Raw genomic sequence first — 12,734 nt, 5'->3', positions numbered from 1 at the left:
TCATTATCCAGTGGGCGTATGCCAGCCCAGGCTCTATTTGTAGTTTTCTATCACGCGTTTTCACCTTCTACACCCCTTTCTCCTTCTGGTCTACTGTGGCCATTAGCATGGCGTGACTGCCTGCTATGGGATCCCAGGGCTTTTGGACGTGGATGCATGAGACGTCTTACAGTGCTCAGAGTTTATGCGACTGCCCTCCCCAGGCCTCCTTGCTGTCCCAGGTGACTGCCCTGGCGTCCCTGGGTCAGGTTGGTCTTTCTGTTTATTCTGGTAGCGCCTGCCTTGTAACAAAACAAGGCTTTTGTTTGACTAGGGGCCCCTTTCAGTTCCTGGAGCCACCTCGTGGTCAGGTACCTAGGTACCTAGGTATTCCGAGGCGCCCATCTCAAACAGATTCCACCTTGTTGTACTTGGTGAATAGTGACAGAATACTTGGTGACATGTGAACATCTAAATTCAGATGTTTTGATATTCAGTGATCCTAGTTCTCCAATTTCACAGTGGAGTTGGAGGTTTGTTGCAGCCAGAGTGCTCTGGGCAGCGGCGCTTCTTCTGCCCAACGCCAGGACAGTCCTCCCACCATGGACTCATGGACTCAGGCCAGCTACAAGGCTTGAGGCCTGGAGGCAACCTAAATTACCCCATGCTGTAGCAAGATGCCTCCACCACCAGCAAAAGAAGAAAAACAAAGAATTGCCTAGAGCCCACTCCTGTCCTTCCGATGATCCAGCTGCCCTACAAAGTCAGCCCCATGCACAAGTAGTCTCATTGGTCGGCCACTCTCGGGACAAAGGCAGATCGATGCGACATCTGGCTTTCCCCGAAACCCTTGCTGCTGTCGAACCTTGGAACGGGCCCCACCACCCAAACCCGCGTCCACCCTCTCTTCACTTCGTGCCTCAGGCTTCAGGCAACCGACATATTCCGTCATTGGCCCGTCCGCCAGCTCTCTCCAACTAGGAGCTCTCTTCCCGGTTGACGCCCACACTGCACCACACCCCGTCGTCACCGTCACACCCTCCCAAGCACAGTCAGGTGCCAATTGAAGCTCCGTGAGTTCCTCTGGACAAACGTCACCCTTCTCTCCCCGCTAATCCTCAAGCTCTAGACACCCCTCGTCTGCACCTATCGACACTGTCAAGATGCTTCGCCAATCCATCACCAAGCTCACCCGGCCTGCCAACACCAGAGCCTTCTCCGTCTCCACCCGAGTCATGGCCGCCGGCGACACGGGAGCTCCCCCCAAGGGCCTGGGCCAGGCGTAAGTTGATCACCACCATGCACTTCCCAATCCTCACACACCAGCACCAGTACCGGGCGACCGGAAGCTCCCCTCCTCCTCCCGTACCGTGGGCCTCGGGGTCCGGGGCCGAGTGGGACAGGGCCGCTGGTCCGTCGCCGGTGAGACCGAGCATAAACAGCGGGGGTCGCAGGGTCCACGATCAGACCACATATCACGCGTCCAACGGACGACACCCTTTGCACCGCATGGATAGTTGTACGGGCTTATATAGGCTGGCACGCAGGACAAGACGGCTAACAGTGAACCTTGCTGGCGGTGTTTAGCGACGCCTTCCAGAAGCGTGAGAAGGCCAACGAGGACTACGCCATCCGCCAGCGCGAGAAGGAAAAGCTCCTCGAGCTCAAGAAGAAGCTGGCCGAGCAGCAGGCTCACCTGAAGCAGCTCTCCGACCACATGTACGTCAACACCACCGCCAACTGCAACCCCAGCAACGGCCACACCCTGCCGGGCCCGGTCTGCCCCTCCGGCGTCAGGGAGACATGTGATGCTAATTGCATCCTCTACTCACAGTGACGAGATCACCAAGGAGCAGGGCGGCGAGCACAACTAAAGCAGTCTAGGCTTCCTCCGTAGCGAGACCAGGTAGAGATAGTCAAAAGCCTTGTGGGCAAGCCCGAGAGAATGATGCAGATTAGTGGACGATCGAACCGAATAGCATGGCAGGCAGTCATGGCGGATCGCAGAATGATGCTGACGATGCTGTATGACATTTGACGGGTCCAAATACCGATGATCACCCTTTTCAAGGCCATCAGGCGACCACTACTTTCTTCGGAAATCGGAGTACTGTACATTAACACATGCATTTGCGTCATCATATTATCTCCCCTGCTATGCTCTGTCTCGAGAGAGACGTTGGGGAAAACAGCTATGTGCATGTGCCCATATACCTCGTGTTTCTTTTCCAGTAGTCCATCCACCTCGGTGGTAATATGAATACAAAGGCTCTAGAGTAATCGGACAGCCTCAAACACGACCGATGCCCACCATTTGATCTAAAGCTTCCTTCCATGGCTGGGTTCGAGGTCGACAAAATCTCAACTGCCGCTGTTGCTCACCTCCGACCCATGTAAGATCGGTAAAAGCTCTCCGCGGCATCACTGTCTGGGTTGCCAAATTTGCTGCCCATATTGTTGCTGGCCTTCTGCGCGGCGTTCACCTTAGCCTGCAGGGCAGATGCGTTGGTATCGATCCACTGTAGCTGTTGAAGGTGGCCGTTGAGGACACGGACGATTTGACTGAGCTATAAACCACGTGTGATTAGTAAGAGGTTCCTAAACGGAGAGGAAATTTCTCGGGTTGGGTGGTTGACTTACTGGGTCATCAGGCTTGTTGCCCTTGCTGAGCGACCCTGAGATGTCGTTGATCTCGGTGATCATCTTACCCAGGTCCTTACCCATCTCGTCCAACCGATCTGTCAGGTTCTCGGCAAGCTTGTAAGTCCGCTCACGCTCCTGATCAGGTCCAGCAAGCTGCTCGTTGCCACCGATCTGCTTAGAGTACATGTCGTCGACCTCCTTCTCATACCGGTCGAGGAAAGACTCCAGTTCCGCTTGGTGGCTCTCGACAGACTGCAGCTGTCGGTCAATCTCATTGCTAGCCTTCTCTGCCTCGTGGGTCTGCAGGTAGAGCTTCTGGATCTTCTCGCCGTTTTCAACCAAGAGACGGTCCCAGGCTGCAACCTTGGTCGCTTGGTCTTTGAACTCCTTCTGATACTTCTGGAGATCTGTGGCCCACCGCGTTATGATCTCGTCCATAGTCTTGTTCTTCAGTCGGGGCAGTTGTGAGGGAGGGCCCATGGTTGATGCAGACATGTTGTTCTGAGCCGCACCTGGGGTAGCGGTCTTCTCTGTGCTAGCAGTGGCGGTTGCTGGCGCAGCTGTGCTTCCAGATGTGCCGGCCGTGGTGGCAGCTGGCTTTCCGCCGAAAAGAGTGTTCGCGCTGGGAGCTGGGGCCGCCGCGGTGGATGTTGTGGCGGGTGCGGGTGCGGATGTAGTGGTGGCCGAGAACAAAGACGGGGTTGCCGCTGGAGCCGAGGCGGCTGCAGCTGTTGTTGTCGTAGGGGTCGAAGCGGATGCAGAGAACAACGAGGGTTTAGAGGGTGCTGTCGAACTAGCTGTAGTAGAGCCACCAAGGCTAGGGAAGAGAGACGGCGTTGAGGCAGCCGTCGTCGTTGCGGCGGTGCTCGCTGGCGCTGTTGTTGAGGCAGGTTTCGCGCCAAAGAGGCCGTTACCGCCGCCGCCGCCGCTCTCAGCTGGTTTGGATGCAGAAGCGCCGCCACCAAAAAGGGACGGAGTGGACGAGGCGCCGCCGGTAGGGGCAGCGGCGAACGGGCTGGCCTTCTCGGTCGACCCAGTGGAAGCAGGTTTTGCGCCGAAAAGGCTGGGGGTCCCGGAACCGCTTGCGGCAGGTTGAGAAGTGGGCGTAGAAGTAGATCCACCGCCGAAGAGGTTGGAGCTGGGTTTTGATGCTGCTGCCGCTCCTCCACCGAAGAGGCTCGGAGATTGAGACGTTTGGCCACCTGCTGACTGGCTGAAGAGACTCGGCGTTGGCTTGGCCGAGTCGGAGGGAGGTGCTCCTGCTGGAGTGGTGGACCCCAGGCCGCCAAACAGTGGCTTTGTTGGAGTCGCCTGTCCAGCTGGAGTGCTGCTTGAAAACAAAGAGTTGCTCGTGCCAGCACTTGTAGATGGAGTCAAGCTGGTTCCAGTATTCGCACCACCAAAGAGACTTGCTCCCGTCGTCGAGCTGCCTCCGGCTGCTGGTGTGCTGCCTCCAGCTGCCGGGGTGCTTGAGCCTCCTCCAAACAGGTTGGACGAAGACGTAGCGGGCTTGCTCATCCCACCAAAGAGACCCCCGCCGCTTGCTGGGGGCGTGCCCGTCGATGCAGCACCACCGAACAGCGAAGGAGTAGACGAGGATGTGTTGGTCGTCGCACCGGCGCCGAACAACGACGAGGTCGCAGGCTTCGAAGCATTGCTACCTCCAAAGAGGCCGCCGCCGGCCGCAGCAGGTTGCGCTGCAGCTCCAGCACTATCTTTCTGTGCGCTGCCGAAGGAGAAACCGCTCGAGGGGGTTGAGGACTGATTACCAAAAAGCGAGGTTGCGGGTGTTGATGAGGAGGGTGCCCCCGAGGTCGACGGCTTTCCGAATGAGAAGGACATTTTGGATGGGGTTGTCCGTCAGAACCTTGGCTATGATTTCGGCCAATATGATCAATGGATCTAGAGGGGTCGTGAGAGGAGGAAATCGAAGTCGCGACGGTGCTGAAATGTCCAAGTATCAACACAGGTTGGGGACCCCAAGGTTGATCGACTGGCGGAAAGAAGTCAGCAGGCGCCTGGACATCAAAAGAGATCTGTAGGGCAAATGTCCTGCCTCACTTGAATGGCTTGGGTTTGGACAAGAATGGCGCACTCCAGTGAAGGCGTGCCTCAGGCCCTGCGGTCTTGGACGTGAAGTGACTATGTTGGGCGTTGATTGGAGAGTCAAGGTTGGTTGATGTTGTCGCGACAGCTCTCAAATCGTAGCGCGCCGACTGAGCTCCCAGTGCTGCTCAGTGTCTGCCGGCCGCCAAACCTTGGACCAAAAATTTGGAACAGGGATGTTGTCCCTAAACCACAGCCAAAGCACAGCGCAGCTCACAGGGGCCTGAGATCTTTCCGCGTGTCCCCACCCAAGTTTGCGTAGTAATGGATTCAAGAAACCTGGTAGACCTGAGTTCAAAGTATTGGGTACAGGCGTTTACCCCTCTACATCTAGACGTTCGAGACTGTTCTGTTCTGGAGCAGAATATTCCACAGAAGCCTGTCCTGAAATGAAACAGGGTGTCCTAGCAGAAAGACCCAAAAAGTAGTCTACTCGGTGTTTTCTTGTGGCATATTCAATGTCCAGCTTGAGCAAATACATGGATGCCAGTAAACAGAAGTCACCTTGTCACAGGTCAAAGGAAGGTTGGAGTCGCGTTTCTGATGGGTGGTGAGTTACTGGCTGGCAGGCAAGCAGGCAGATGGTGGTTGAAAATTAGGCCGCTCATGGTAAAACGGTCCGTCTTGCTTGGACGCAGCTGGCCAAGAAGGTCCCTCCTGGGCAGGCCTGGCTGTGCAGCCGTGCAGCTCCTGCCAGTAACCTTGCGACGTGCCGGGCAGTACCCCACCCTCAATCTGCTGTCATCGAGGGTCTATTAGGTCCAGACTCCTTGTGAGACGTCAGGATCGAGGCTGGATTCGTCGATCGTCTCCTGTTGATAGCTACCCTTATTACCTGTCGCGGGCCTCTACCCTACTTCATGCAGAATCCCTTCCAGCCTGGAACGTTCTGAACAATCTTGAGCATCTCCAACCCCAGCCCGGTCTCCTTATATGACTGACTACCCCGGACATTGAGACTGAAGGATACAACTGTCCCCTCCCTCTGTCCCCTCAACCACTGCCAGACAAATCGCTCCTTTGCACGTGCTTTCGGCCAGCACGCTTCTCTCCATCGCCTGAGCCATCTCGGGCGCCTTTTCTTTCAGCCTTACCTGTTTTAGAGGATCCGATCATGTCTGGCAGGCGGGACAGCCTTTCTCCTCCTGAGAGGAGTGGCACCAAGGATCCAGGAGCGCATGAATTAGGTACTTCTTCTTTCCTACGTGTCTCCTTAGCTGTCTGTGTATAGCGGGATCCAGTGCTAACGTGTTCTGTGACTAGATTCTGATTCCGAGGACCACTTCTCCGACGCTCAGTCCGCCCCTCAGAGCCCAAGTGCTTCCCCTGTTCCCAAGCTTCGAGTGGAGAAGACCAGCAATGAGCCTTCCTATGGCGAAGTCCCCGGGACGGAGGCGTACAAAATGCGGCAGGAGGATGCTGAGCCGGACGAGATAGCGGTGGTCACTGAGGAGCAGAAGACGGGTCAAGAGGAGGAAGAGCTCAGATCACCCACTCCTGGCGGCCATCCCATCCCCAAGACCGTGGTTGAGGAGAGCGTCGGCAATTCAGAGGAGCAGTCCCACCCAGAGAAGAAGTACACGGCGGACACGCCGGCAGATCTTGTTCTCAAGCCTGATGGGTCGACGGACGGGGAAGAGGGAACTGGTACGAAAGTGTAGTTGATCCTCCTCTCAAAAGCTCAAAAGTGCTGAGTATTTCTTTTGTAGATGAAGAACCAATATCACCAGCCTTGTCCTCGCCACAATCTGTCCGCTCCAGACGAAAGTCCTCTGTTGCCAATCACGAAGGTGCTGATGATGATGGCTTCGGAGATGACTTTGACGACTTCGAAGACGGTGATGACGACGCGGATTTCGGCGATTTTGACGATGGCTTCCAAGAGCCTGAAACGCCCGGTGCCCCTCCAGCACCAGCTCCATCGTCGGTACCGGCTGTACAACCCCTATCATTTGTGTGTGGCCTCTTGACATATTCTGTTTCATTCCTGGGTTCCCTTGCTGATTACTCTTGGCAGCCTATACCGGACTTCGACGGGATGGACACAGACGATATCCTCAGCACCACAGAACCCTACCTCAACGCTCTCTTCCCCACAACAGCTGAAGATGAGGGCATCACCATAACCCCACCATCAAAAGACAACCCAATATTTCTCACTCCCCGATCCGCGTCCCTCTGGTCCCAATTAGTCGCCCCACCACCGCTGCAACCGCCAGACTGGATTCGCTCACGCATCAGGCGACTCTTTCTCGTCTCGCTCGGTGTACCTGTCGACCTAGATGAGATCCTGCCCGCATCAAAACAGAAGAAACTAGTCTTGCCATCCGTCCACTCACCCAGAACGTCCAATGACTCCCGCAGATCAGGATCGAAGGGCCCATCACGTCTCAAGACCCCACAGCCAGGCCAGGAGGGCGGCAGCGGCAGCCCATCAGATTCTGGGGGCGGGACCGGTGGCGGAGGGGGAGGAGGGGCGCGCACCGGGACGAAACGCAAGGCGCCGCCGCCAGAGTTCGACCTGGTGGCCGCGAAGCAGCTGTGCGCGACTACCGATGAGGCCCTGGACGGGATGACGGACGCCGAGCTGAAGGAGCACATCAAGAGGCTCGAGGGCCTAGACGGCACGGCCAAGACGGTCCTGAACTACTGGCAGCAGAGGACGGACGAGCAGATTGGGGAGAGAGAGGCGTTCGAGGGGGTCATTGAGAACCTAGTGAAGCACGCCCGTAAGACGAGAAAGTAAGGGCAAGACGATGAGACGCAGTTATAGATATCGAGTGGGCCAAGGCACTCAGCGCAGAGCATGGCGGGCTGTAATGGTATGCCGAGAGCCTCGTCAATGTTGACTGGCGGTTTGGTGTTCCGCATCGCAAAACTCCAGGCAGATAAAACAACGCATCGGGACACTAAGAGGTCTACTGATGAAGTTGAGGACTTAATAATACGCACACTTTTTCTGTACCCAAACGCGTGGTGTGACTGAGCTTTTCTGTATTCCTAACCTGCTTGCCTATGGTAACCCTACCTTGTCACTGGGCCCTACAGCGATACCCTTCCTTAGTACGTATGAGCAACAATGCTACCGTCCCATCATCCGTAGCTCTAGCCACGACGCTGTCTCATCGGCTTTTCACCGCAGCGAAAGATTACCGAGGCCCTCCCCAAAAGAGCTTGCTTCACGGATTCTACAGCGGAAACCGTAGGGAAAGGCAACCAACTCATTGGACCTCTCTGACAGGGACTTCGCCTGCATGAAACTCACTAAAAGTCGCCATTTTTCCACATTCCTGCTCCGTGTACTCCAACCCGCCTAGTTTGTGCTGGGCTGCAGAGTGTTGCCAGCCGCAATAGTGGCCCAACCAATCAGACGCCAATGCTTCTCGATACGCCTGGACAGAGCAACCTTCTCTCCAATGTTTGTGCAGGCCGGAGATGTCAGGATCAGCTTCGCGGCGTCCTTCTTGATGGCTGCCACCTTGGCACCTGTTGATGTGGAGCCGATGTTGACCATGATGACCTCGTTCTTAGCCAGCTTCTCGACCTTGGCCTGCTTGCCGTCCGCTGTGCGGACACCGAGAAGGCGACGCAGTAGGTAGAAGTTGACCTCGATCTCGGAGTAGATCTCAGGCAGGCGTCCCTTCAGACCAAGGACGAAACCGACAAGACGATCGGCACGGCAGAGCGTAGGGTCGATGCGGGTTCCGACACCGATCAGACCTCCAGGAACGGCGTACTTCAGGTCGTTGGACTCGGAGTTGAGCGACACGATCCGGCTGAAGATGGGCGTGCACTTGAGATCTCCCTTGTCGTCACGGGTGACGATACCTGGTCGGATCTCAATCTCGTCGCCGAGCTTGAGCACACCGTGCAGGATAGAGCCACCAGCGACACCACCCTTGAGCTCTTCGATCTCGGCACCGGGCTTGTTTACGTCAAACGACCGAATAACAATCATCTGAGGGTCCATGCTGAAGTCTCTTGGAGGCACGGGGATTGTGTTGACGATGGCCTCGTTGACGGCATCGACGTTGAACTTCAGTTGGGCGGAGATGGGGATAACGGGCGACTTGCCAGCGACTGTGCCTCGGATGAACTTCAGGATCGAATCGTAGTGTTGCTTAGCGGCCTCTTCCCTCATCAAGTCGACCTTGTTCTGGAGGATGATGATCTTATCGAGCTTCATGATCTCGATAGCAGCCAAATGCTCGGAAGTCTGGGGCTGAGGGCAGGATTCGTTGCCAGCGATGAGCAACAGCGCGGCGTCCATGACGGCGGCTCCTGACAACATGGTGCTCATGAGAATATCGTGACCGGGGCAGTCGACGAAGCTGGGTGTAAGGAGGTTTGGTTAGCCTTGCGATGCCTCTTCGGCGCGCGTTAAGTGGCGTGGCGACTCACGAGACGTGTCTCAACAATCTGTATGTACCACCGCATCCGTCCCGTTCGCAAGGAGGGTCGACCTCCTTGTCGCTCTTGTAACTCCTAAAGCAGCCGGGCCTTGGACACGCTTGGTTGTCACATTGGTAGATCTTGGCGTTGGCGTAACCAAGCTTGATGGTGATATTACGGATCAGTTCGTTCTTGAATCGGACAGTCTGGACGCCCGAGATGGCCTTAACGACGGTGGACTTTCCGTGAGCGACGTGACCGATGGTGCCGATGTTGATCGTTGCTTGCCTGGCAATGATTTCTGGTGTGAGAGGGGTCAGGGTGGACACGTCGAGGTCTTTGGGCTCGGTCTGAGGGGGCAAGATTGGTCGCTCGACGACGGGGGCCGGGGCGGTCTTCTTCAGGGCAGGCTTGAGAGGCTTCTCTTCCTCGATTTCGTGGTCCGAGAGACCCTGGCCAGCCTCAGATCCAGAGGACTCGTCGCCAGAGTCGGCGACATCGTTCCCAAATTTATCGATTTCGCCGTTTGCCGACATGATGGTGGTGATGCTGTGTTGGCGGGGTAATCGATCAAGGACAGTCTCTGTTCGAATGTGTGATTAGGCTGAGACGTTGGAAGTCTGATGATCTTTCAAGTCTGTCGCGGTATCTAATGTGATGAGTACGTCGCGTTGGTATTGGACGTCGACTGTGGGATGTGGTTGGTAGACAGTCGGCTCCGTACTGATAAAGTGTCGCGAAAGTGTCGATGTGGGATCTGACCAATTTGACTCACCTGTGCACAATGACTCTGTTTGCCTTGGCCCCAAAAAAAATCCGGTGCTGGCCGCCCCTGCGACCTACCAGAACCTAGAAACGACCTGGGGACCGGGTCTAGCCCAATTCGGTAGCTAGCTCTGGCGGTCCGGCCCACAGTTCGCTTGATGTCGTGCGGGTTAGGAGCTCTACATGGTTCTGAAATCATAGCATAAGACTGAGATGTTTAACGATGCACCACACAGTCCTCTGAGACAGGTTGTCCCATAACAGAAGGTCCTAGAGCAAATTATCTCATAACAGCTTATTACATAGCTACATCATATAGTATTCCATGACAGATTATTTAAGGGCAGATTACCCTGCAGTAAATCACAAATTATCATACAGTATGTTACGTGTTACTCGTGGCAGGTTATCCTATGGTAGTGCAACTCATGGCAAGTTATCCCATGGTAGGTTATCGTGCAGAAGGTAGAGTTACAATGGGTTATTCCATGACAGGTAGTACAAAGCAGGTTGCAGGCTATCCCATAGCAAGTTATTCTCTTTTAGCTTCCTCTATCCATACATATCGCCGCTGAAGTGACACCAATATTCCCCGAGATGCGCTGTTACGATGGTGACTGGCCTCAAAGGTCCCAATAGGGGGGTTTAGGGTTCGATTGAGAGCGTTTGTTGGGACAGAGAATGGGAGGAATCTCTCCTACTGACTTCCAGATCTGAGGTTGCACCCTCAGTCTAGCTACTTCATCCAAATTCAACCTAATTTTATCCTTGACGAGCAGCTCACACCCCACTGTTGCCTTCATTCGGGACAGTTCGACTAATCAAAGTAGACTGGAGACTCCGTGTACCGACTATGGCTGGGGATCCGCCAGAATTCCACGTCCAGTGGATTTTCTCACACCGGAACCACTGCAAATTTGGAGACGCGGCTCACTATTAACCTGAAATGATACAAATTCCGTGACTCAGGATATTTGGCTATGTCTTGGAATTCGTATCTGGTCAACATTGTCCGTGTTGATTCAAACTTGTCTGTTCTAAGTTTCCCATGGCCTGTGACTGTGAGCTAGCTATTGGCACTAGCAGAAGGAGTCAGTCGCTCCGAGACAAGGAAAGAGGAGCCATGAGTCACATTGTTCGAGAAGTTTTGCAATCCAATGAAAGATATTGTTGGCCATTTTGTCATTGCAGCTCGGCACAGCCCACTCCCACGAGTGTTGTATGGCTGCTCATCGTTTTCGGCGCCTCTGATCGCAATAGCCGAGCCAAGGCTTTTGTTACAACTCCTATCCAAATATTTTTCAACGGAGGGCAAAGAGCACAATATCTAACTCGCACTCTAGGGGATGGCTTTGAGAGGGTGGCAGTCTGTCTGGGAAAGCAGTCGCCACTGCCGAAGAATGCCATGGCTGGATGACGCATTGCCGGGACCATTTTGACGTGTTAAGGTGCAAAACATTCCTAGCACTGCTCGCTAAGCAAAGGCAGGGTCGCGTAGTCGTTTCTGCTTTTGATGTCTCGAATGAATAAGAAAATGGACCTTTTTCTTAAAGAGACAAGAGAATGCTTGGACGAGATGGGAAACACCCTCACCTCGTGGGAGGAAACAAGAGGTATACAAACGAAAAAGGTATGTTCGCTCGAAGGAATTACCGGAAACCATATTATAAACAATCAAAATAAAGCATTGTACCGAGCTTGACGGATTTTGCAGCTCATAAGGCTTTAGATTGACGTCCGTGAGACGTACGGGAGGCTTGCCACATGCCCAGCCTCGTACTCCAAGTCGCGCCATTGGCATGAACCAATCAGAGATCGCGATGGGCGTTGACTTAGACGAGGCTGAGAGGAAGTAAGAAAATTGAAACTTTTGAATACATTGTAACTGATAGATTTTGAGATCATCAGATTGAAGACTGAGTTGCACTGTATATATATCAATCCTGATTGCCATTCATTTCTGCTTCAAACTGCCCAGGAGCACGCGATCACTGATCGTTGTACGGCAACCTCACGGTGAGATCCTGAGAAGCTGTCCAAGGCCAACTCGTTTTAAGCTAATCGGAAAGCTACGTGATACTCAACTAATGGTTGGATAGAGCTTGAGACTGCCAGTCTAGAGGATGCGAGGCACTCTTCTTTTCACTCTCGGGTTGTGTTCAGTGTAGCTGGGCAAGTCCGCGTCTCAGGGACCAAGGCACCATTATGCACGAGCAGCTTTTGGTAGAACTGCAATATTGGAAGATCATTATGTCTTAATTATTTTAGGAACATATTGCTAGTCTAAGTCTTAACTGCCTTCAGGATTCGGCCTTATCTAGCGTTGCAGGCAGGGCTGTTGGCGGACACAAGAATTAGACAGAGAAAGTCCGAGCTAGAGACACAACCCATCTCAAATCAAAGTATGTAAGTCGTTTCATGCTTCATCAAATACTTCCGTGATTATTGAGTGTAGTTTAGAAAGACTGTAGGTCGCAACCGTTTTAGCCACGCATTATGCAGCGTTGAGGCTGGGGCTCGAGCTTTTCGAGACAGATGTGTTACTACTTTGGTTGGAGAATTATAATACGGCATGAAAATTAACAATGAGGTGAATTCGCGGTCTCTATTGTACTACTTAACTACTCTCTTTTGACTATATAAGTTTTGAATCCTCACAAGGTACGAAGATGACTCCCAAGAAATTTCGAATAAATGATGATACCATCTATCTAACTAAAACAATGCTCTTATTTCGTGCGAGAATATCGTAGTTGTGCTGGTTGAGAATTTAATATGACGGACTAAACTTAATCCTCATCATCTTGCTCATAGTGAATTTCGATTACCTGCTATTACTGTCACAGTAA

General features: G+C 53.7%; 4 protein-coding genes across 4 annotated transcripts; 2 read left to right on the top strand and 2 right to left on the bottom strand.

The window, feature by feature from the left end:
* Window positions 1-1,142: 1,142 nt before the first annotated feature.
* J7T55_008198 (uncharacterized protein) lies at window positions 1,143-1,853 on the top strand (the record flags this gene model as incomplete). The annotated part of the gene is made up of 3 exons (XM_053138492.1): window positions 1,143-1,261; window positions 1,567-1,698; window positions 1,814-1,853. The coding sequence occupies 3 exons, from the start codon at window positions 1,143-1,145 to the stop codon at window positions 1,851-1,853; spliced, it is 291 nt and encodes a 96-aa protein (XP_052997477.1).
* A 504-nt stretch (window positions 1,854-2,357) lies between these two features.
* On the bottom strand, window positions 2,358-4,464 carry J7T55_008197 (uncharacterized protein; the record flags this gene model as incomplete). The annotated part of the gene is made up of 2 exons (XM_053138491.1): window positions 2,358-2,546; window positions 2,620-4,464. 2 exons carry the CDS (start codon window positions 4,462-4,464, stop codon window positions 2,358-2,360), a joined length of 2,034 nt encoding a protein of 677 aa, XP_052997476.1.
* Window positions 4,465-5,842: 1,378 nt separating this feature from the next.
* Window positions 5,843-7,474, top strand: J7T55_008196 (uncharacterized protein; the record flags this gene model as incomplete). The annotated part of the gene is made up of 4 exons (XM_053138490.1): window positions 5,843-5,915; window positions 5,992-6,375; window positions 6,438-6,682; window positions 6,746-7,474. The coding sequence occupies 4 exons, from the start codon at window positions 5,843-5,845 to the stop codon at window positions 7,472-7,474; spliced, it is 1,431 nt and encodes a 476-aa protein (XP_052997475.1).
* Window positions 7,475-8,041: 567 nt separating this feature from the next.
* J7T55_008195 (eukaryotic translation initiation factor 2 gamma subunit) lies at window positions 8,042-9,656 on the bottom strand (the record flags this gene model as incomplete). Its single annotated transcript, XM_053138489.1, has 2 exons — window positions 8,042-9,059; window positions 9,130-9,656. 2 exons carry the CDS (start codon window positions 9,654-9,656, stop codon window positions 8,042-8,044), a joined length of 1,545 nt encoding a protein of 514 aa, XP_052997474.1.
* Window positions 9,657-12,734: the final 3,078 nt, after the last annotated feature.

This window comes from Diaporthe amygdali (genome assembly GCF_026229845.1).
Source record: "Diaporthe amygdali strain CAA958 chromosome Unknown NODE_4_length_2575358_cov_65_588622, whole genome shotgun sequence".
Classification (NCBI taxonomy): domain Eukaryota; kingdom Fungi; phylum Ascomycota; class Sordariomycetes; order Diaporthales; family Diaporthaceae; genus Diaporthe; species Diaporthe amygdali.
Note: the sequence above shows the minus strand (reverse complement) of the source record. Positions and strands in the feature narration are given on the sequence as shown.